The sequence below is a fragment of the Coregonus lavaretus genome (assembly GCF_964263955.1).
Source record: "Coregonus lavaretus genome assembly, contig: HAP1_SCAFFOLD_2410, whole genome shotgun sequence".
NCBI lineage: Eukaryota > Metazoa > Chordata > Actinopteri > Salmoniformes > Salmonidae > Coregonus > Coregonus lavaretus.
Genome location: NW_028165107.1, coordinates 53,357 through 77,801, shown reverse-complemented (window position 1 = coordinate 77,801; position 24,445 = coordinate 53,357). Strand labels below are relative to the sequence as shown.

The 24,445-nt window shown below is 46.9% G+C and overlaps 2 protein-coding genes across 2 annotated transcripts in view; one reads left to right on the top strand and one right to left on the bottom strand.

Moving 5' to 3' along the window:
* Positions 1 to 3,355: 3,355 nt before the first annotated feature.
* Positions 3,356 to 4,609, top strand: LOC311116266 (gap junction delta-2 protein-like; the record flags this gene model as incomplete). Its single annotated transcript, XM_084191374.1, has 1 exon — positions 3,356 to 4,609. The coding sequence occupies one exon, from the start codon at positions 3,356 to 3,358 to the stop codon at positions 4,607 to 4,609; it is 1,254 nt and encodes a 417-aa protein (XP_084047500.1).
* A 2,883-nt stretch (positions 4,610 to 7,492) lies between these two features.
* The window catches only part of LOC311116267 (endophilin-A3-like), a 56,955-nt gene continuing 40,002 nt past the window's right edge, over positions 7,493 to 24,445 (bottom strand). The window contains exons 5-11 of the mRNA XM_084191375.1: positions 15,849 to 15,982; positions 15,379 to 15,537; positions 10,638 to 10,741; positions 10,120 to 10,244; positions 9,905 to 9,943; positions 9,139 to 9,198; positions 7,493 to 8,356 (exon numbers count right to left, since the gene is read on the bottom strand). Coding sequence (XP_084047501.1) covers positions 8,154 to 8,356; positions 9,139 to 9,198; positions 9,905 to 9,943; positions 10,120 to 10,244; positions 10,638 to 10,741; positions 15,379 to 15,537; positions 15,849 to 15,982 — 824 coding nt within the window. The 3' untranslated portion in view covers positions 7,493 to 8,153. The remainder of the gene's footprint in view (positions 8,357 to 9,138; positions 9,199 to 9,904; positions 9,944 to 10,119; positions 10,245 to 10,637; positions 10,742 to 15,378; positions 15,538 to 15,848; positions 15,983 to 24,445) is intronic.

The following is a 24,445-nucleotide window of genomic DNA, read 5'->3' as shown; positions in this document are numbered from 1 at the left end:
GATAGAGAGAGCTGAGACCCATACAGATAGACAGATAGAGAGAGCTGAGACCCGGACAGACAGACAGATAGACAGAGCTGAGACCCAGACAGACAGACAGATAGAGAGAGCTGAGACCCAGACAGACAGACAGATAGAGAGAGCTGAGACCCAGACAGACAGACAGTCAGACATGGCTAGCCAAGGCTGTTTGAAGTAAGCTTACGGTTCAGTGAGTGTTTTATCTGGGGGGGCTCTGTCATTTGATGGTGGCAGACCTTTCAAGGGTCTTTTTTAAAGCACTGATACCAGGATTGGCTAGTGATCAGACAGGAGCAGTCACAACAAGAAGACAGAAGATAAAACATGATTGACTTTACTGTCTGTTGTTTTACCCTGAATCTCTCTATTTCTGACCTTATTTTGGTGGAATGTAAGCGAGCTAAGGTTGCACAATTCTGGTAACTTTACCAAAATTCCCAAGTTTTCCAGAAATTCTGTTTGGAACATTCTTGGAATAAGGATGAGAATAACGGGAAATCCTCCAGTGAATCCTCCAGTGAATTTGGAGAAAGTTACTGGAATTTTGCAATCCTAAAGCAAGCATTAATTTCCCATTGAAAGTGTGGTTTTTATACAAGGTTCCATCTCGTAAGCTAAGGGTTAAAAACCGTTACATTTACTAAGAGACAGAAAAACGTTTTATAGTCATTCATAATCTATTTAAATAAAGTTGATATCCTAAACATGAATACACAAATGTAATAAACAATTTGCATATTCAACCAAATAAACCAACAGTATTCAAGGTTCCAAGAAATCAAGTTAGTGCTTTCTTCAAGTCAAAAGTGTCAAAATGCTTTTAAACTTTTCAGTCTGTGATAACGAATAATACCTCTGTTTGGATTCTGAATCAGGGTAACATTTATAAAATACCTCTGTTTGGATTCTGAATCAGGGTAACATTTATAAAATACCTCTGTTTGGATTCTGCATCAGGGTAACATTTATAAAATACCTCTGTTTGGATTCTGAATCAGGGTAACATTTATAAAATACCTCTGTTTGGATTCTGAATCAGGGTAACATTTATAAAATACCTCTGTTTGGATTCTGAATCAGGGTAACATTTATAAAATACCTCTGTTTGGATTCTGAATCAGGGTAACATTTATAAAATACCTCTGTTTGGATTCTGAATCAGGGTAACATTTATAAAATACCTCTGTTTGGATTCTGAATCAGGGTAACATTTATAAAATACCTCTGTTTGGATTCTGAATCAGGGTAACATTTATAAAATACCTCTGTTTGGATTCTGAATCAGGGTAACATTTATAAAATACCTCTGTTTGGATTCTGCATCAGGGTAACATTTATAAAATACCTCTGTTTGGATTCTGAATCAGGGTAACATTTATAAAATACCTCTGTTTGGATTCTGAATCAGGGTAACATTTATAAAATACCTCTGTTTGGATTCTGAATCAGGGTAACATTTATAAAATACCTCTGTTTGGATTCTGAATCAGGGTAACATTTATAAAATACTTCTGTTTGGATTCTGAATCAGGGTAACATTTATAAAATACCTATGTTTGGATTCTGAATCAGGGTAACATTTATAAAATACCTATGTTTGGATTCTGAATCAGGGTAACATTTATAAAATACCTCTGTTTGGATTCTGAATCAGGTTAACATTTATAAAATACCTATGTTTGGATTCTGAATCAGGGTAACATTTATAAAATACCTCTGTTTGGATTCTGAATCAGGGTAACATTTATAAAATACCTCTGTTTGGATTCTGAATCAGGGTAACATTTATAAAATACCTCTGTTTGGATTCTGAATCAGGGTAACATTTATAAAATACCTATGTTTGGATTCTGAATCAGGGTAACATTTATAAAATACCTCTGTTTGGATTCTGAATCAGGGTAACATTTATAAAATACCTATGTTTGGATTCTGAATCAGGGTAACATTTATAAAATACCTATGTTTGGATTCTGAATCAGGGTAACATTTATAAGTTAATGTCCATTAATGGACAAGCTCATTGCTCATTGCTGTATCTTCAGGCTGCAGAGTAATCTATAAAGAATGTATATCAGCCAGCACTATCAGTGAGCTCTCTAAAGTAGGAAGAGTCTCTTAGAAGGGGGTTTAAAATGGAACCCTGAAGACAAGAGAGAGAGGGAGAGGGCATACCATGGGAGTCGTGTCAAGTGGCCGTTCGTCCAGCTGGCTAGGGTGTGTGTGTGTGTGCAAATGCATGTGTGTGTCTTTGTGTCCGTCTATGAATGTGTGTGTGTGTGAGACTGTTTTTGTGTGTGCGTCCATGAATTTGTGTGTGTGTGTGTGTGTGTGTGTGTGTTTAGAACCGTTCCTTATCTTTGAAGAAGTCCCGGGATGGGATGGCTCACTTGCAGAGATGACGCCACTTCTCTGGTTCAGAGACAGGGCCAGGAGACAGGAGAGTGCCTGCCTGTCTATCTACAGAGGAGTCAGGACTCCAGTGGATCTACAACCAGTGGATATCCTAAGAATCTTGTACTACAGGACGGCTGGTGTACCATTAACCCCAGCTCAGAGTGACAGTCCTCAGGTATTTCCTCCTAAGAGAGCCAGGGTTGGAGTGGACCCAGAGGAGTGTTGGAGTTGCCAGTACAGCCAGGGGAAGAAAGGATCCAGGGCTATATTACATCTACAACAAATGAGGCTGGATGAGGGGAGGTGTTGCCCTTCTTTGACCGCTGTGTGTTCCAGGCAAGCTATCCAGGGCTTCAGTGGATCTACAGCACCTGTTCCCTGTACATCCAGGACTGACAGAGAGGAGAACTGGATCTGCCTACACTATAATTGATTGGATGTGTATAACGCTTTTCCAGTGCTCAAGGCGCTTTACATGCCGCTGTAGGCTACACCAGGCAGCTCGTCCTTCTTCCCCGAGGCAGCAGGACACCAGCAGTCAGAGTGCTGTATGTCAGTGCATCCAGTGGAAGAGCAGATCCAGGGCTATATCTGTTCTAAAACCAAGGAAGAGCATGGAGGTGTGGATGAGACCGCTGTGTTCCTAGACCGCTGTGTTCCTAGACCGCTGTGTTCCTAGACCGCTGTGTTCCTAGACCGCTGTGTTCCTAGACCGCTTTGTTCCTAGACCGCTTTGTTCCTAGACCGCTGTGTTCCTAGACCGCTGTGTTCCTAGACCGCTGTGTTCCAGGCAAGCTATCCAGGACTAGTGTGGATCTCTAGAAGCTGCCCACATTGAATCCAGGGGTGGAGGTGTCTTGGACTGGTACCGCCCAGACTGAGACAGTATTGGAGCCATCTTGTCTTTCAGAGAGGAAGACAGCCATCGGCAGCCATCATGACGGAGTGGACGCTCCTCAAACGTCTCCTGGACGCCGTCCACCAGCACTCCACCATGATTGGACGCCTCTGGCTCACCGTCATGGTGATCTTTCGCCTCCTCATCATTGCCGTGGCGATTGAGGACGTGTACGCCGACGAGCAGGAGATGTTTGTGTGCAACACCCTGCAGCCGGGCTGTGCCACTGTCTGCTATGACGCCTTCGCCCCCATCTCACAGCCGCGCTTCTGGGTCTTCCACATCATCAGTGTCTCGACTCCATCTCTCTGTTTTATCATATATACGTGGCATAATCTGTCGAAGCTGCCGCAGGGACACGGGGGGCTGGGCCAGGGGGTTAACCCAAGGGACTTGCCTCGAGACGGGGGGAAGGATGGAGGTCGAGAGGCATTCAACCGGAGCTGCGACTCGGATAGCTGCTCCATTCGTTCGCACCGGCACTTAGGTCACAGCTTGGCCAATGTCTTGGAGGGAATCACTGCCCAGAGTCATAGCCTCCTAAAGGGAGCTGCCACCACTACAGCCACCACAGCCACCACCGCCGTGTCTCTAACCCAGGCCAGGGCTCGCGTCTACAGGAATAGCCACTATGATGCGCCAGGGGGTCCTGGAGGTGGAGGGGGAACCAGAGGCGTCCTTTCCAAGTACTATGTGTTCCATGTGTGTTTCCGGGCGCTGCTGGAGGTGGGCTTTGTCATGGCTCAATGGTTTCTCTTCGGCTTCTGCGTGCCCGTCCACTTTTTGTGCAAGGCCGCACCCTGCACGCAGCCCGTGGACTGCTACGTGTCACGGCCCACGGAGAAAACCATCTTCCTCCTCTTCATGTTCTGCGTGGGGGTTTTCTGCATCCTCCTCAACCTTCTGGAGCTTAATCATCTAGGATGGAAGAAGATCAAACTCTCAGTGAGGCTCAAGGAGGGCGGATCATGGGGTAATTATGGGGTAGAGAAAGGGGGTTACGAAACCTTTGAGACTTTCGCTCCCGACAGCCCCTCACTGACGTCGTCTCTCGGGCTTAGGGACGTCACCAGTACGACGTTGCTACCGACCTTGGATCTGGTAGTCGACCACCGGCCTGACTGGACCTGTGCGGGGAACTGTCCCCCATTTAATAAGGAGCCTGAGGCTGGGATAGAGACAGGGCTGCAGCTTCCCAACAACCAGGAGCTCCAGAGAGCAGAGACACAGGTTCTGAAGAGCAAGGGGGAGGGCTGGGAATCCAAGCTACGCAGTACCGAGGTCTGGATATGATTGAACGAACGGAAACGCTGTATAGTGCTTTGGCATTATTCCATGACAACTACTAGGGAATGACTAATGCTACACTGTATTTGAAAGTCCATACAGATGATACTGTGGTACTCATCACTGGTAATGTTGTTTCCCAAGAAAATAGAGAAAATACACCAAACAGAGTACCTGAGTGTCTGAGGTGTGGATATGAGCGAACATTTGATCAAGCTTCCCTCAGCACTGTGCTGTTTAGAACTGTGGTTCTCAAGCATTTATGACCCACCAAAACCTTTAGGAATAGTGACTCATTTTTACTGACTCAAAATTATTGACTATAAAGCTAGAAGAAATAGAACTTGTTCCAGCCACAACCCAAAATAATTCAGCCCTCACCTGCCATTTGGGAATCACTGGTCTATAAAAACTAAAAAGGCAAACGTTAAATGTTTTTAAACAATTTCTAAAACAATATCAAGAGGCAATTACATCAAAGATGGCTCAGTATTTACTTTTCATTTATTTACGCAATATACAGTACATATTAATATATTCATTTATAACATCCATAAAACACCTTTTTGTATAGATTATGTTACAAAAAAAAAAAAAAGACGAAAAAGGACGTCATTAAGTATGAACAGCCAGTGTCCATTGACTAACTTTGTGGTGAAGTGATACTGAACAGAGTGGTTTCAGAGCTGGTTAAGTAAAGCAGAGAGAGAGCTAACAGTGGAGATGGACATTTAGTTCAGCTATAGTGTTGGGAAAGTGTCATCTCAATCATGACACAGTGGCTTTGTCCCAAATGGGACGGACACACACACACACACACACACACACACACACACTGTCGACCATCAGACAGACACCTTAAGAAAGCAGAAGGCTATTACAGAACAGAATGGTTGAGCTTTAGAACAATCCTCTTCCAAATTGAAGGTTTTTCCATTTCTTATGCTGCCTCCTACAAAATATCTAGCGTTTTTTTCTCTCTCACAATCAAATCCATGGCTACAGTCTTTTTAAAAGAAACCATGCAAACAGGGTTTTTCCATTTTCACTAGCAATATCAACACAGAGTATTCCCTTTAGACGCCTTTGGACATGGTCCTATATTTCCCCTTCTTGTTTAGTTAGTGTAGTTGGTCCAGAAAGGGTTATACTTAGCGAAAGAAGACGATTGAGAATGTTTAAGTGTATTTTGGTAGAAATACCCAATCCAGACTTTTGGGTAGAGGGAATGTGGCTTTTTAAATAAAATAAAAATGACCATACATGATGATGATTCAGATATGGCGTTGTTGTTCAATCATTCTGGAGTTATTCATTCTGTTGAATGGTGAACATATAAACTCCAGAGCTATATATACACAGTACATAATACTTATTTTAGGGCTCTGATAAATGTCATTCTCAGCAGACAGAGAGAGAGAGAGAGGGGCTATTGTCAGTTTAAAACCAACCATCAGGATGTAGAGATGTGTTACTTAGAAGGTCAGGTCAGAGCAATGCTGCACTTCCTAAATAAGCCCAGGGTTATCAGACTTCAGACATGATACTAGCCAGGCATATCATTAAAGGCACACTTCATTGCTTCTATTTCTGGTCACCTGTGCGGCCTTAGATAACACTTGTTTGTTTTGGAGGGTTGAGAGTCTTTGCAAGTGCAAATTACAAAGAAAAAGAAGAGCTTGATTGATGTGAATCAAACAATTTTAGTTTGGTTTGTGTGTAAGTACTTTGTGGTGCTACCACCGGGGAAAGAAAGGTGACAGAGTGTGCCTTTAATGTCTATAATTTTGAGACAATCTACAATGGTGGTCTAACGTTACATGGCGCACAAACTGTTTCATCACATACAGTACATATCGTGGTCCATATCAATCTATATATTCACCATAGCGATAACTTTACAGACATGATATAGGTATTTCTTCTCATCGTGAAGGATATAGAAAGTGCAATGCTCGAGGAGAAAGCTAGAAAACATACAGTATGTGCTTGTCCATAGGTGCGCGTTCCGAGTCTAAAGCTTCAGTGCAATACAGACAATTTTAAAAGGACTTAAACGGTCCAAGTGGGTCAAGGCATTCACCCCTGTCTGACACAGAACAGTGGTACAGTCCTTAGAGGAGTCTTTATGTCACCGAAAGACCAGACCATGTAAACACAGAGAGAGAAGGACATTCAGAGTTGTAAAATCAGTTCCTTACAGTTTAAAAAGATGTGTTTGGGGTAACACTTAAGAGCACAACAGGCAGGCGGGCAGGCAGGCAGAGGGAGGTACAGAGAGACAGACAACAGGAACAACTCTGGACACGTTATAGCCTATAATAACCTATAACTAGGGACCAGAGTTTGTCTTGGTCAGGTAACATGGTCAGGCATAACTCCTGGCCCTACAGATAACAGCAGAGAAAAGGAACAAAAAGACCAATCCTAACTCAACATCAACACTTGAAGAAAAGTTACACAGGAAAACCAAACGGAGACGTACAGTAGCAATGGGGATTTTTCCAGGAGACTCCAGGAGATTTTGTTTTCTCATGGTGGCGGATGATGAGAAAACATCATCTTTGATAACCTGGCATGACTTTTCTTCAGTTTACAACCACAAAATATTTCAACCCAAAAGTGGTTTCCCATACACAGCGATTTTCAGGTGATTCTTTTAGTTGTCTTGTCTGTTTGGGGGAGGAACCCTGATTTTCACATTTCACAAACCATGAAAAGAACATTGTAGAAAATAAATATTAAAGACAAAGAGAAAAGAGGAACACTTATTGAATGACCGTGGTGAAAAGCAAGGCGTCGTCATCTGAGGAGGACGTTGATGAACTGTGTTGTGATCAATTTCATATGACAATTTCATCGAGTTTGTGGTTAGGGGGCTGGGGGCGGGGGGCTGGGGGCGGGGCTGGAGGCTAAGTGCTGTGTGGGTGCTGGGGTATTGGAGGGTTGTGGTCTGGGGACTAGCGATTAGATGTAGATTTGACAATAAATTAGACGTAGGTTTGTGCTAAGAGTTGTTGTTGCTGAGAGTTGTGCTGAAATCCCAAATAAACCCTTATACCCTCTAACCCCTATACACGCCTATTGGATTGGTATTAACAATATTACATTTGCTTCACCCTGCCTTCTGATAGACTGGTTAGAATGTCCACTTCATTGCTTATACCTGTCCAATCTTTTCAGATCTACAAAAGTGTCTAGGGTATAGGGTCGATTTGAGATTCAGTACTGACTTTCTAAGGCTGAGGGTGTAAGGGTAGGGACTGGGGGCTGATGACTGGAGGCTTGAGGGTGGGGATTGGATGAAATGATGAAATGGACACTGTGGCCTAATCCCAAATCGACCCCTAGAACCTACGCCCTATGCACTTGTGGAGATCTGAGCAGATTCGACAGGTACAATCTATATGGAAATAGCTCCCAGATCAAAACAGCAAAATCCTCTCAAATCTCCACAGGTACATAGGGACTAGGGACTAGGGGGGGCTGTGAGGAGGTTTGTGCTCTGGAGGTTGGTCCCTGGTTGGGTGGTGTCCTGTCCGGTCCTGTCTCACTGGGGCAGGGGTACGATAACCTCCACATAGTTGATTGGGAAGAAGCCAGAGTCTCCGTTTATCATGCCTTCGTACCAGTTGTCATCTATCTGGTTGGTGAGGATGATGATGTCACCCTCCTTGAAGCCCAGCTCGCCATCGTTCTCCGGCTCAAAGTCATACAGGGCCCTGGCACACGGCTGGTCCAGCACCTCCAACTCTGGAGGGAGGGAGGAGAAGGGGTGAGGGAGGGAGAGGGGGGAGGAGAAGGGGTGAGAGGGGAGAGGGGGGAGGAGAAGGGATGAGGGAGGGAGAGGGGGAAGGAGAAGGGGTGAGGGAGGGAGGGAGGGGGGAGAAGGGGTAAGGGAGGGAGGAGAAGGGGTGAGGGTGGGAGGGAGGGAGGAGAAGGGGTGAGGGAGGGAGGGGTGAGGGATGTTGGGAGGGAGGGAGGAGAAGGGGTGAGGGAGGGAGGGGTGAGGGAGGGAGGGAGGGAGGGAGGGAGGAAGGAGAGGGGGGAGGGAGGGAGGGAGGGAGGAGAAGGGGTGAGGGAGGGAGGAGAAGGGGTGAGGGAGGGGGGGAAGGGGGGAGGGAGGGGGGAGGGAGGAGAAGGGGGAGGGGGAGAGGAAGGGAGGGAGGAGAAGGGGTAAGGGGGGAGAGGGGGGAGAGGGAGGTGAGGGAGGGAGGGAGGAGAGGGGGGAAGGGGAAAGGGGTGAGAGGGGAGAGGGGAGAGGGGGGAGAGGGAGGGAGGAGAAGGAGGAGAAGGGGAGAGGGGGGATGGGGGATGGGGGATGGGGATAGGAGGAGAGGGAGAATAACAGAGAACTGTCAGACACTAGCATGTTCCCAGGAGTGTATTTTCCTCTGATAAGGATCTGATGTGGGTTGGTGGAGCAAAACAAATCCAACACATTAAGACAAACAGAGATGGGTGTGATAGTGACAGTATGAGAGGGAGTGAGTGTGTGTGTGTGTGTGTGTGTGTGTGTGTGTGTGTGTACTCACGGTGGCCGTTGAAAGTGGGACTCTCTGGCCAGGACAGGGGGACGGTGGTGAAGGGATCAGCTGGGTGAGAGATGGATGGAGAAACATGGAGATGGAAGCTGAGACAAGCACCAACAAACACAATGCCTGTAACTTTCCTAAAATTCCCAGGTTGTACAGAAATCCCCAAAGAAGCTACCCCGGATGTACTGCTTTTTCAATCCTGATTCCAGGAATCTTCCAAACCGGGGTTTCTGGATTTTTGTTGTTGTTGAAATTTACGTGAATTTTGCAACCCTACCCTACACATGGCATGATGACACCTGTCATGGTTGAAACAGCAACCAATATCTGATTAATGAATAATAAACTGACTGACACAAACTTTAATCTGAGTGGATAAAAGCTTTTATCGTCATCTTTTAAACCTATTACAGATGTGATTCTTTCAGTGTGCTATTGAGAATCACAATTTCTACTGCTCTTAGCGGTGTAGTGTGAAGTTAACCTTAGACGCTGATCCTGGGTCAGTTTGGCATTTTCCCCACTAATGGTTTAACCCAGAGCACTCTTAGCATGTTTTGTTTAATTGTCATGGAGGTTTGTACTCTCTAACCACAAGAGGGCAGAAAAACAGCTTTTATGAAAGTTACATTGATGGAGCCAGACTTCACAAGAGTTTTGACAGATTATCTCTAGAGAGTCAGAATAAACCATTCATGAGACTACTATGATTAAGTGTATGGGTGCGACACCTGTTTGATGTGATCAGTCCAAGTATACCTACTTTTGCCATTTCCATTTACTGTGTGGTTGATCTGGTTGTCTGGAAAGAACCATAGAGAAATATAACATGAAATGATTTGGGAAAAATAACAATGGGTGAAAGGATAACATGGACAAATGGATGGGGTTGATCAAAACTAATGTGAGCAGAATTGGTACACACACACACACACACACACACACACACACACACACACACACACACACACACTGTACCTGAGGACTTGAGTGAGGAGCTATATGATAGTCCATTGTGCTGAGTGTTGTCTATGGTCTCAATGCTGCTCATGATGGATTTTTGTTTAAACTCTCTCTTCGGGCGACTTCTGGCTGAGGATATCCTGTGAGAGGCATTATGATGTTATTCACTTTGGCCCGGCAACATGTGTACATCACTGGCTGCATAGTCTAAAGTGGTTTCCTCCTGTCCTTGTCCTGTTTCCTTCAACTGGTTGGTTTTCATTCAATTGGTTGGCTTTCCTTCAATTTGGTTTTCAATTTAGTGCAATTAGAATGTGAACTGAGGACGATTTTTGAATTCAGGCAGTGAATTTCAACTTGAACCAGAATGACTGAATTGAAAACTGAAAAGGTGAAAGCAAAATGGTGGGTGCTCACTAGGGAGTAGCTTTCACATGTCCAGTTCTTTCACATCAGTACAGATGAAGAGAAGGAGATGAGGAGACAGGCTGTTTAGGGACTGTGGAGTGTGATAGCTGTAGTTAGTTAGTTGCCTGGTCTGTAATTGGGTGTTGAGGTCTTCTAGGATCTCCAAGGACTGGCGGTGGTAGTCTAACGCCGCTTCAACCAACGCTGACAGCTGACTCACCTGCTCCACCTACGAAACATAGAACACAAGAATATTATCGATCTTATCAAGCTCTTTTTATGTTGGATGAAGAAAATTTAGCAAACTATTTCTTGGTAAGATTGACATTGCGATTGTACTGTAAAGTGCTGTACTTTGTGACAACTATTGTTGTAAATACGGGATATACAAATACATTTGGTTGAGGGATTGATTGATTGACTGACTGATTGATTCAAATCAAATTGTATTTGTTACATGCTTGGTAAACAACAGGTGTGGACTAACAGTGAAATTCTTACTTACTGGCCCTTCCCAACAATGCAGAGAGAAAGAACATAGAAAAATAATAAAAAGGTAAAACACGTAATAATAAAAGTATTAATAGATACACAATGAGTAACGATAACTTGGCTATATTTTTTTTATTTTTTTTATTTCACCTTTATTTAACCAGGTAAGGCAGTTGAGAACAAGTTCTCATTTACAACTGCGACCTGGCCAAGATAAAGCAAAGTAGTGCAATAAAACAACAGAGTTACATATGGGGAAAAAAAACATAAAGTCAGAAAATACAACAGAAAATATATATACAGTGTGTGCAAATGTAGCAAGTTATGGAGGTAAGGCAATAAATAGGCTATAGTGCAGAATAATTACAATAGTATTAACACTGGAATGCTAGATGTGCAAGAGATTATGTGCAAATAGAGATACTGGGGTGCAAAAGAGCAAAATAAATAATATAGGGATGAGGTAGTTGGGTGGGCTAATTTCGGATGGGCTGTGTACAGGTGCAGTGATCGGTAAGGTGCTCTGACAACTGATGCTTAAAGTTATTAAGGGAGATAAGAGTCTCCAGCTTCAGAGATTTTTGCAATTCGTTCCAGTCATTGGCAGCAGAGAACTGGAAGGAATGGCGGCCAAAGGAGGTGTTGGCTTTGGGAATGACCAGTGAGATATACCTGCTGGAGCGTAGACTACGGGTGGGTGCTGCTATGGTGACCAATGAGCTAAGATAAGGCGGGGATTTGCCTAGCAGTGATTTATAGATGGCCTGGAGCCAGTGGGTTTGACGACGAACATGTAGTGAGGACCAGCCAACAAGAGCGTACAGGTCACAGTGGTGGGTAGTGTATGGGGCTTTGGAGACAAAACGGATGGCACTGTGATAGACTACATCCAATTTGCTGAGTAGAGTGTTGGAGGCTATTTTGTAAATTACATCGCCGAAGTCAAGGATCGGTAGGATAGTCAGTTTTACGAGGGCATGTTTGGCAGCATGAGTGAAGGAGGCTTTATTGCGAAATAGGAAGCCGATTCTAGATTTAACTTTGGATTGGAGATTCTTTATGTGAGTCTGGAAGTTGAGTTTACAGTCTAACCAGACACCTAGGTATTTGTAGTTGTCCACATACTCTAGGTCAGACCCGTCGAGAGTGGTGATTCTAGTCGGGTGGGCGGGTGCCAGCAGCGTTCGATTGAAAAGCATGCATTTAGTTTTACTAGTGTTTAAGAGCAGTTGGAGGCTACTGAAGGATTGTTGTATGGCATTGAAGCTCGTTTGGAGGTTTGTTAACACAGTGTCCAATGAAGGGCCAGATGTATACAAAATGGTGTCGTCTGCGTAGAGGTGGATCAGAGAGTCACCAGCAGCAAGAGCAACATCATTGATATACACGGAGAAAAGTGTCGGCCCAAGAATTGAACCCTGTGGCACCCCCATAGAGACTGCCATAGGTCCAGACAACAGGCCCTCCGATTTGACACACTGAACTCTATCTGAGAAGTAGTTGGTGAACCAGGCGAGGCAGTCATTTGAGAAACCAAGGCTATTTAGTCTGCCAATAAGAATGCGGTGGTTGACAGAGTCGAAAGCCTTGGCCAGGTCGATGAAGACGGCTGCACAGTACTGTCTATTATCAATCGCGGTTATAATATTGTTTAGGACCTTGAGCGTGGCTGAAGTGCACCCGTGACCAGCTCGGAAACCGGATTGCATAGCGGAGAAGGTACGGTGGTATTCGAAATGGTCGATGATCTGTTTGTTAACTTGGCTTTCGAATACTTTCGAAAGGCATGGCAGGATGGATATAGGTCTGTAGCAGTTTGGATCTAGAGTGTCACCCCCTTTGAAGAGGGGGATGACCGCGGCAGCTTTCCAATCTCTGGGGATCTCAGACATTATGAAAGAGAGGTTAAACAGACTAGTAATAGGGTTAGCGACAATTTCAGCGGCTAGTTTTAGAAAGAAAGGGTCCAGATTGTCTAGCCCAGCTGATTTGTAGGGGTCCAGATTTTGCAGCGCTTTCAAAACATCAGCTGTCTGAATTTGTGTGAAGGAGAAGCGGGGGGGGCATGGGCAAGTTGCAGCAGAGGGTGCAGAGTTGGTGGCCGGGTTAGTGGTAGCCAGATGGAAAGCATGGCCAGCTGTAGCAAAATGCTTGTTGAAATTCTCGATTATTGTAGATTTGTCGGTGGTGATAGTGTTTCCTAGCCTCAGTGCAGTGGGCAGCTGGGAGGAAGTGCTCTTATTCTCCATGGACTTTACAGTGTCCCAAAACTTTTTGGAGTTAGTGCTACAGGATGCAAATTTCTGTTTGAACAAGTTAGCCTTTGCTTTCCTGACTGCTTGTGTATATTGGTTCCTAACTTCCCTGAAAAGTTGCATATCGCGGGGGCTATTTGATGCTAATGCTGTACGCCACAGGATGTTTTTGTGCTGGTCAAGGGCAGTCAAGTCTGAGGAGAACCAGGGGCTATATCGGTTCTTAGTTCTGTATTTTTTGAATGGGGCATGTTTATTTAAGATTGAGAGGAAATTACTTTTAAGGAACAACCAGGCATCCTCTACTGACGGAATGAGATCTATATCCATCCAGGATACCTGGGCCAGGTCAATTAGGAAGGCCTCCTCGCTAAAGTGTTTTAGGGAGCGTTTGACAGTGATGAGGGGTGGTCGTTTGACCGCGGACCCGTTACGGACGCAGGCAATAAGGCAGTGATCGCTGAGATCCTGGTTGAAGACAGCTGAGGTGTATTTAGAGGGTATGTTAGTCAGGATGATATCTATGAGGGTACCCATGTTTACGGATTTTGGGGGTACCAGTACTGAGGGGTACCATATACAAGGGGTACCAGTACTGAGTTGATGTGCAGGGGTATGAGGTAATAACTTGGCTATATACAAGGGGTACCAGTACTGAGTTGATGTGCAGGGGTATGAGGTAATAACTTGGCTGTATACAAGGGGTACCAGTACCGAGTCGATGTGCAGGGATACGAGGTAATTGAGGTAGATATGTACATATAACTAGGAATAAAGTGACAGATAGTAAACAGTAGCAGTCTTGTGATGAGTCAAAAAAAGTGAGTGCAAAAAGGGTCAATGCTATTTGGTTGCTTGGGGGTAGAAGCTGTTCAGGGTCCTGTTGGTTCCAGACTTGGTGCATCGGTACCACTTGCCATGCGGTAGCAGAGAGAACAGCCTATGACTTGGGTGGTTGGAGTCTTTGAAAAAATGTTGGGCCTTCCTCTGACATCGCCTGGTATAGAGGTCCTGGATGGCAGGGAGCTTGCCCCCAGTGATGTACTGGGCCGTCCACACTACCCTCTGTAGTACCTTGGATGCCAAGCTGTTGCCATACCAAGTGGTGAAGTGGTGATGCAGCCAGTCAAGATGCTCTCAATGGTGCAGCTGTATAACTTTTTGAGGATGCCAAATCTTTTCAGCCTCCTGAGGGGGAAGAGGCGTTGTTGTGGTGTGTTTGGACCATTACAGCTCCTTAGTGATAAGGACACTGAGGAACTTGAAGCTCTCGACCTGCTCCACTAAAGCCCCATCGATGTGAATGGGGGTGTGCTCGGCCCTCTGTTTCCTGTAGTCCACGATCAGCTCCTTCGTCTTGCTGACGTTGAGGGAGAGGTTGTTGTCCTGGCACCACATTGCTTGATTGATTCTGCTACCAGGGTGTTTAGGCCTCAGAGCTACAGCGAGTGCCACAGACAGAGAGAGACAGAAAGTGTGTACAAAACCCTATAACTTTAATCCTTAAACCCTCACTGAACCCTCTCTCTGGCTAGGACATAGAGACAAACTCTGTGACTTTTCAGCTGCAGCAGACGCTACCATCCCCCGCCTCAACCTGACTCCTTTGTCCAATAGCAGAGGCCACTTCACACCTCTGTGTTAGGGACCAGGTTGCCAGGGAACGCAGTCAGCTGACCTGGTCAGCCAATCACAGGCCCTATCTGGTGAGGTAACAGACTTATTCCTGCCTGTTCTTTAGTTGGACACAGGGGTGCAGAGAGACAACAGGTCAGAAGAACTCTGCACCACCTCAACACAACTCACCACTGGACCCTTCCTACAAGGACAAGCCTCCACCCTGGACTTCCCAATCGCATGTTAGTCCGTCACTGAACACAAAACCCCCTTCACTGATTCTATTCATCTTTACTGTGTGTGTGTCTGTTTGGTGTATGGAAATAAAGCCTCCTACTGGTCATTTACGTCCTCTAACCGGGGCGCTGGGACAGTTGCACCTATAATCGAAACCGGCACCTCTATCGGAGACCACCACATGGTGGCACTCTTTTTCAGAGAGAAAGAGCGAGAGAGAGAGAACCGTTACCACAGGTAGTGTATCCCTCTACTATTCACTCACATCGTTCTCCAGGAAGTTGAACATGCTCCTCTCGGCCAGCTCTTTGCTCTCCTCAAACTTCTCCACCGCCTGGCGGATCTCCTCGTCAGGCACCTTACCATGACGCTTCTTCTTATAGTCAAAGTCTAACCGCCTCCCCTCCAGCTTCTTCAGGTGATGCTGCACACAAAACAATCAGGAGAGATGGTTGAAAAGGGGCATTATGGGGGAGTACAGAGGCTCTTCCCAGGAAGAATTGAGGACGGTCTTACTCAAAACCGTTATGAAACATTTTAAATGACTAATACAAATTAAACATATTGTGAAATCACCTTTGTGAATAACATTGCAAGTATACAACTTTTATGCACATCCCATATGGGCCCTGGTCTAAAGTAGTGCACTATAAAGGGAATAGGGTACCATTGGTGATGCAACCATTGAGTTCTGAAAGCTAATGGAATACAACTGAAATCTAATATACCACTGACCGTGATTTCCTTGAGGTCTTTGTCCTGTAAGTTCTGGAGTGGGTCGATAAAGTTTTGTTTGACGCTGATGTCCAGAGAGTCCTTCACGTCGGCCATCTGCCTCATGGCCTCACCGATGTCCACCAATGCACCGCCTGCAGACAAAAAAACTGATATGAGTAAAATATATGACACAGAAACACGTGGTTCCGATGGATGAGTGGGTTAGAGAGTGCTAGAAACACCAGGGTTGAGGGTTTGATTCACGCATGGGGCCACTTCTACTGAATTAATGTGTCACTAACAATGTGGACAGTTATTAACTTATTTACACCAATAAGGTATTTCATGATGCAGGATCAATTAATTAGCTTGCTAGCAATTGTAAAATGTTATAAATATATATATATACAGTACCAGTCAAAAGTTTGGACACACCTACTCATTACATCATTTAGCAGACACTCTTATCCAAAGCGACTTACAGTGAGGGAAAAAAGTATTTGATCCCCTGCTGATTTTGTACGTTTGCCCACTGACAAAGACATGATCAGTCTATAATTTTAATGGTAGGTTTATTTGAACAGTGAGATTGTCACGTTCGTTCAAGGACAGGTCAGACCAAGGCGCAGCGTGATATGCATACATGTTTATTGACAATGAATAAACAACCGACAAAACAACAAACGAAACGAAACGTGAAGTCCTAAGGTAGACACACAACAAACCTTACACGGAACAAGATCCCACAACTACCTAGTGCCAATAGGCTGCCTAAGTATGATCCCCAATCAGAGACAACGAGCGACAGCTGCCTCTGATTGGGAACCACACCGGCCAACATAGATATACACATACTAGATAACACACATAGAATATACACAACATAGAATATACACACCCTGACTCAACATATAAGAGTCCCCTGAGGCAGGGCGTGACAGTACCCCCCCCCAAAGGTGCGGACTCCGACCGCACAACCTTCACCTAACAGGGTAGGGGCCGGGTGGGCATTCCGCCTCGGAGGCGGATTCGGCTCCGGGCGTGACGACCTCTTATTCTCCATCTCCATGTTGCGCCCCTGGTCTGGTCTGGACCTCGGCGCGCTGTTTTCCCTCTCCTTCCTCCCACGATACTCCAGGCCCTGTCTGGACCCTGGTGTGGGAGACCCCGAACCTGGAGAGGGGCTGACGTCTGGGTCTGGACTGGAGCCGCTGACCCGAGCTGGACCAGACGACGGTGGAGCGGGCTGCTCAGGCTCCGGACTGGAGCCGCTGACCGGAGCTGGACTGGGCACCGGTGGAGCGAACTGCTCTGGCTCCGGAGTGGAGCAGCTGACCGGAGCTGGATCAGGCACCGGTGGAGCGGACTGCTCTGGCTCCGGAGTGGAGCCGCTGACCGGTGCCGGACCAGGCACCGGTGGAACGGGCACGGGCCGTGCCGGACTGGAAACATGCACCACTGGTCTGGTGCGAGGAGCAGGCACGGGCCGGACCGGACCGGACTAGGAACACGCACCACTGGCTTGGTGCGAGGAGCAGGCACAGGCCGGGCCGGACTGGCGACACGCACCACTGGCTTGGTGCGAGGAGCAGGAACGGGCCGGACTGGCGACGCGCACCACTGGCTTGGTGCGAGGAGCAGGAACGGGCCGGGCCGGGCCGGACTGGGAACACGCACCACTGGCTTGGTGCGAGGAGCAGGAACGGGCCGGGCCGGACTGGGAACACGCACCAATGGCTTGGTGCGAGGAGCAGGAACAGGCCGGACCGGACTGGCGACACGCACCACTGGCTTGGTTCGAGGAGCAGGACTGGGTTCCTTTATTAACCCCCGCTCCTTCTGCTGCCTAACCAGCTCCTCTCTCCGTGCCTCCACTATTTCCTTCTCCCTTTGAGCCTCCTGTAGTGCCTCCCTCTGACCAGATAAGTCCTGCTCCCTCTGAGCTAACAGCCCCCGTAACGTGGTGGCCTCCTCTCTTAACCTGCAGATCCGCCCTTTCACGGCCTCCTGCTGCCTCGTTGTCCACCCCGTGTGCCCCCCCAAAACAATTCTTGGGGTTGCCTCTCGGGTCTCCGTTGTCGGCACTGTTGGCGCCATTTCTCCTCTCCTACCCAGGCTTCCTCCTTCACCCAGGATCCTTTATCGGCTACACTCTCCTTCATCGTCTCCCGATAACGGACGGCCTCCTCCTCTGTAATTCTCCCCCAACCGAGGAGGACATCTACTGTGGTTACCTCCTGTTGAGTCCCAGGCGTTTACTCCTTCTGGGCACGCTGCTTGGTCCTTGATTGGTGGGATCTTCTGTCACGTTCGTTCAAGGACAGGTCAGACCAAGGCGCAGCGTGATATGCATACATGTTTATTGACAATGAATAAACAACCGACAAAACAACAAACGAAACGAAACGTGAAGTCCTAAGGTAGACACACAACAAACCTTACACGGAACAAGATCCCACAACTACCTAGTGCCAATAGGCTGCCTAAGTATGATCCCCAATCAGAGACAACGAGCGACAGCTGCCTCTGATTGGGAACCACACCGGCCAACATAGATATACACATACAAGATAACACACATAGAATATACACAACATAGAATATACACACCCTGACTCAACATATAAGAGTCCCCTGAGTCAGGGCGTGACAGAGAGACAGAATAACAACAAAAAAATCCAGAAAAACGCATGTCAAAAATGTTATAAATTGATTTGCATTTTAATGAGGGAAATAAGTATTTGACCCCTCTACAAAACATGACTTAGTACTTGGTGGCAAAACCCTTGTTGGCAATCACAGAGGTCAGACGTTTCTTGTAGTTGGCCACCAGGTTTGCACACATGTCAGGAGGGATTTTTTTGTCCCACTCCTCTTTGCAGATCTTCTCCAAGTCATTAAGGTTTCGAGGCTGACGTTTGGCAACTCAAACCTTCAGCTCCCTCCACAGATTTTCAATGGGATTAAGGTCTGGAGACTGGCTAGGCCACTCCAGGACCTTAATGTCCTTCTTCTTGAGCCACTCTTTGTTGCCTTGGCCGTGTGTTTTGGGTCATTGTCATTCTGGAATACCCATCCACGACCCATTTTCAATGCTCTGGCTGAGGGAAGGAGGTTCTCACCCAAGAAGGATCGCTTTATACTATTCCAAGTATTCCTTAAAGAGGTAGGGTTTCAAGTGTCTCCGGAAGGTGGTCAGTGACTCCGCTGTCCTGGCGTCGTGGGGGAGCTTGTTCCACCATTGGGGTGCCAGAGCAGCAAATAGCTTTGACTGGGCTGAGCGGGAACTGTGCTTCTGTAGAGGTAGGGGAGCTAGCAGGCCAGAGGTGGATGAACGTAGTGCCCTCGTTTGGGTGTAGGGTCTGATCAGAGCCTGAAGGTAAGGAGGTGCCATTCCCCTCACAGTTCCGTAGGCAAACACCATGGTGTTGTAGTAAATGCGAGCCTCAACTGGAAGCCAGTGGAGTGTGCGGAGGAGGGGGTGACATGAGAGAACTTGGGAAGGTCGAGCACCAGACGGGCTGCGGCGTTCTGGATAAGTTGTAGGGGTTTAATGGCACAGGCAGGGAGGCCAGCCAACAGCGAGTTGCAGTAATCCAGACGGGAGATGACAAGTGCCTGGATTAGGACCTGTGCCGCTTTCTGTGTAAGGTAGGGTCGTACTATGCGAATGTTGTAGAGCATGAACCTGCAGGATCGGGTCACCGCTTTGATGTTAGCAGAGAACGACAGGGTGTTGTCCAGGGTCACGCCAAGGCTCTTTGCACTCTGGGAGGAGGACACAATGGAGTTGCCAACCGTGATGGCGAGATCATGGAGCGGGCTTGAGGTGGTGATCCGACATCCACACTGATATGTCTGCCAGATATGCAGAGATACGATTCGCCACCTGGTTATCAGAAGGGGGAAAGGAGAAAATTAATTGTGTGTTGTCTGCGTAGCAATGATAGGAGAGACCATGTGAGGATATGACAGAGCCAAGTGACTTGGTGTATAGAGAGAATAGGAGAGGGCCTAGATCTGAGCCCTGGGGACACCAGTGGTGAGAGCACGTGGTGCGGAGACAGATTCTCGCCACGCCACCTGGTAGGCGCGACCTGTCAGGTAGGACGCAATCCAAGAGTGAGCAGCGCCGGAGATGTTTTAGCAGAGAGAGTTAGCTTTAGCAGTGCGGAGAGCCTCCGTGACACAGAGAAGAGCAGTCTCAGTTGAATGACCAGTCTTGAAACCTGACTGGTTTGGATCAAGAAGGTCATTCTGAGAGAGATAGCAGGAGAGTTGGCTAGAGACGGCACGCTCAAGAGTTTTGGAGAGAAAAGAAAGAAGGGATACTGGTCTGTAGTTGTTGACATCGGAGGGATCGAGAGTAAGTTTTTTGAGGAGGGGTGCAACTTTCGCTCTCTTGAAGACGGAAGGGACATGGCCAGCGGTCAAGGATGAGTTGATGAGTGAGGTGAGGTAAGGGAGAAGGTCTCTGGAAATGGTCTGGAGAAGAGAGGAGGGGATAGGGTCAAGCGGGCAGGTTGTTGGGCGGCCGGCTGTCACAAGTCGCAAGATTTCATCTGGAGAGAGAGGGGAGAAAGAAGTCAAAGCATAGGGTAGGGCAGTGTGAGCAGGACCAGCGGTGTCATTTGACTTAATAAATGAGGATCGGATGTCGTCAACCTTCTTTTCAAAATGGTTGACGAAGTCATCCACAGAGAGGGAGGAGGGAGGGGGAGGGGGAGGAGGATTCAGCAGGGAGGAGAAGGTGGCAAAGAGCTTCCTAGGGTTAGAGGCAGATGCTTGAAATTTAGAGTGGTAGAAAGTGGCTTTAGTAGTGGAAACAGAGGAAGAGAATGTAGAGAGGAGGGAGTGAAAAGATGACAGGTCCGCAGGGCGTCTAGTTTTCCTCCATTTCCGCTCGGCTGCCCGGAGCCCTCTTCTGTGAGCTCGCAATGAGTCGTCAAGCCACGGAGCAGGAGGGGAGGACCGAGCCGGCTGGGAGGATAGGGGACATAGAGAGTCAAAAGATGCAGAAAGGGAGTAGAGGAGGGTTGAGGAGGCAGAATCAGGAGATCGGAGGGAGAAGGATTTAGCAGAGGGAAGAGATGATAGGATGGAAGAGGAGAGAGTAGCGGGAGAGAGAGAGCGAAGGTTGCGACGGCACATTACCATCTGAGTAGGGGCAGAGTGAGTAGTGTTGGAGGAGAGCGAGAGTAGTGGTAGTGGTCGGAGACTTGGAGGGGAGTTGCAGTGAGATTATTAGAAGAACAGCATCTAGTAAAGATTAGGTCAAGCGTATTGCCTGCCTTGTGAGTAGGGGGGGACGGTGAGAGGGTGAGGTCAAAAGAGGAAAGGAGTGGAAAGAAGGAGGCAGAGAGAAATGAGTCAAAGGCAGACGTAGGGAGGTTAAAGTCACCCAGAACTGTGAGGGGTGAGCCATCCTCAGGAAAGGAACTTATCAAGGCGTCAAGCTCATTGATGAACTCTCCAAGGGAACCAGGAGGGCGATAAATGACAAGGATGTTAAGCTTGAATGGGCTAGTGACTGTGACAGCATGGAATTCAAATGAGGAGATAGACAGATGGGTCAGGGGAAAAAGAGAGAATGTCCACTTTGGAGAGATGAGGATTCCTGTGCCACCGCCGCGCTGACCAGATGCTCTCGGGTATGCGAGAACACATGGTTAGACGAGGAAAGAGCAGTAGGAGTAGCAGTGTTTTCTGTGGTAATCCATGATTTCGTCAGTTCCAAGAAGTCGAGGGACTGGAGGGTAGCATAGGCTGAGATGAACTCTGCCTTGTTGGCCGCAGAACGGCAGTTCCAGAGGCTGCCAGAGACCTGGAACGCCATGTGGGTCGTGAGCGCAGGGACCACCAGATTAGAGTGGCAACAGCCACGTGGTGTGAAGCGTTTGTGTGGCCTCCCGCCAGAGAGAGACACACCCGTCGCTGTCCAGCACCTACATTCAAGGGTTTTTCTTTATTTTTACTATTTTCTACATTGTAGAATAATAGTGAAGACATCAAAACTATTATATAACACATATGGAATCATGTAGTAACCAAAAAAGTGTTAAAAAAATCTAAATATATTTGAGATTCTTCAAATACATTTACATTTTAGTCATTTAGCAGACGCTCTTATCCAGAGCGACTTACAGTTAGTGAGTGCATATATTTTTCATACTGGCCCCCCGTGGGAAACGAACCCACAACCCCGGCATTGCAAGCAAGCGCCATGCTCTACCAACTGAGCTACAGGGGACTGCCACCATTTGCCTTGATGACAGCTTTGCACACTCTTGGCATTCTCTCATTCAGCTTAATGAGGTAGTCACCTGGAATGCATTTCAATTAACAGGTGTGCCTTCTTAAAAGTTAATTTGTGGAATTACTTTCCTTCTTAATGCGTTTGAGCCAATCAGTTGTGTTGTGGCAAGGTAGGGGGGGTATACAGAAGATAGCCCTATTTGGTAAAGTCCATATTATGGCAAGAACAGCTCAAATAAGCAAAGAGAAACGACAGTCCATCATTATTTTAAGACATGAAGGTCAGTCAACTTTGAACGTTTCTTCAAGTGCAGTCGCAAAAACCATCAAGCGCAATGATGAAATTGGATCTCATGAGGACCACCACAGGAATGGAAGACCCAGAGTTACCTCTGCTGCAGAGAATAAGTTCATTAGAGTTACCCGCCTCAGAAATTGCAGCCCAAAAGAAATGCTTCACAGAGTTCAAGTCACAAACACATCTCAACATCAACTCTTCAGAGGGGACTGTGTGAATCAGGCCTTCATGGTCGAATTGCTGCAAAGAAACCACTAGTAAAGGACACCAATAAGAAGAAAAGACCTGCTTGGGCCAAGAAACATGAGGAATGGACATTAGACCAGTGGAAATTTGTCCTTTGGTCTGGAGTCCAAATTGGAGATTTTTGGTTCCAACCGCCGAGTCTTTGTGAGACGCAGTGTGGGTGAACGGATGATCTCTGCATGTGTAGTTCCCACCGTAAAGCATGGAGGAGGAGGTGTTATGGTGTGGTGGTGCTTTGATGGTGACACTGTCTGTGATTTATTTAGAATTCAAGGCGCACTTAACCAGCATGGCTACCACAGCATTCTGCAGCGATATGCCATCCCATCTGGTTTGGCCTTAGTGGGACTATAATTTGTTTTGCAACAGGACAATGACCCAACACACCTCCAGGCTGTGTAAGGGCTATTTTACCAAGAAGGAGAGTGATGGAGTGCTGCATCAGATGACCTGGCCTCCACAATCCCCCTAACCCAACACAATTGAGATGGTTTGGGATGAGTCGGACGCAGAGTGAAGGAAAAGCACCCAACAAGTGCTCAGCATATGTGGGAACTCCTTCAAGACTGTTGGAAAAGCATTCCGTAGAGCTCCGAAACAGGATTGTGTCGAGGCACATATCTGGGGAAGGGTACTAAAAAATGTATGCAGCATTGAAGGTCCCCAAGAACACAGTGGCCTTCATCATTAAATGGAAGAAGTTTGGAACCACCAAGACTCTTCCTAGAGCTGGCCGGCCGGCCAAACTGAGCAATCAGGGGAGAAGGGCCTTGGTCAGGGAGGTGACAAGAACCCGATGGTCACTCTGACAGCTCTAGAGTTCCTCTTCGGAGATGGGAGAACCTTCCAGAAGGACAACCATCTCTGCAGCACTCCACCAATAAGGCCTTTATGGTAGAGTGGCCAGACGGAAGCCACTCCTCAGTAAAATGGCACATGACAGCCCGCTTGGAGTTTGCCAAAAGGCACCTAAAGACTCTCAGACCATGAGAAATAAGATTATCTGGTCTGATGAAACCAAGATTGGCCTGAATGCCAAGCATCACGTCTGGAGGAAACCTGGCACCATCCCTACGGTGAAGCATGGTGGTGGCAGCATCATGAGTGGGGATGTTTTTCAGCGGCAGGGACTCGGAGACTAGTCAGGATCGAGGCAAAGATGAACGGAGCAAAGTACAGAGATCCTTGATGAAAACCTGCTCCAGAGCACTCAGGACCTCAGACTGGTGGCGAAGGATCACCTTCCAACAGGACAACGACCCTAAGCACACAGCCAAGACAACGCAGGAGTGGCTTCGGGACAAGTCTCTGAATGTCCTTGAGTGGTCCAGCCAGAGCCCGGACTTGAACCTGATCAAACATCTCTGGAGAGACCTGAAAATAGCTGTGCACCAACGCTCCCCATCCAACCTGACAGAGCTTGAGACGATCTGCAGAGAAGAATGGGAGAAACTCCCCAAATACAGGTGTGCCTAGCTTGTAGCATCATACCCAAGATGACTCGAGGCTGTAATCGCTGCCAAAGGTGCTACAACAAAGTACTGAGTAAAGGGTCTGAATACTTATGTAAATGTCATATTTCAGTTATTTTAGTTTTATATATTTGCAAAAATGTCAAAAAAACTGTTTTTGCTTTGTCATTATGGGGTATATTGTGTAGATTGATGAGGAACATTTTAGAATAAGGCTGTAACCTAACAAAATGTGGAAAATGTCAAGGGGTCTGAATACTTTCCGAAGGCACTCTATATATTATTTAATATCAGTGTAAATAATTAATGCAACAATGGAATTGCAAAGTTAAAATCGAGATCAC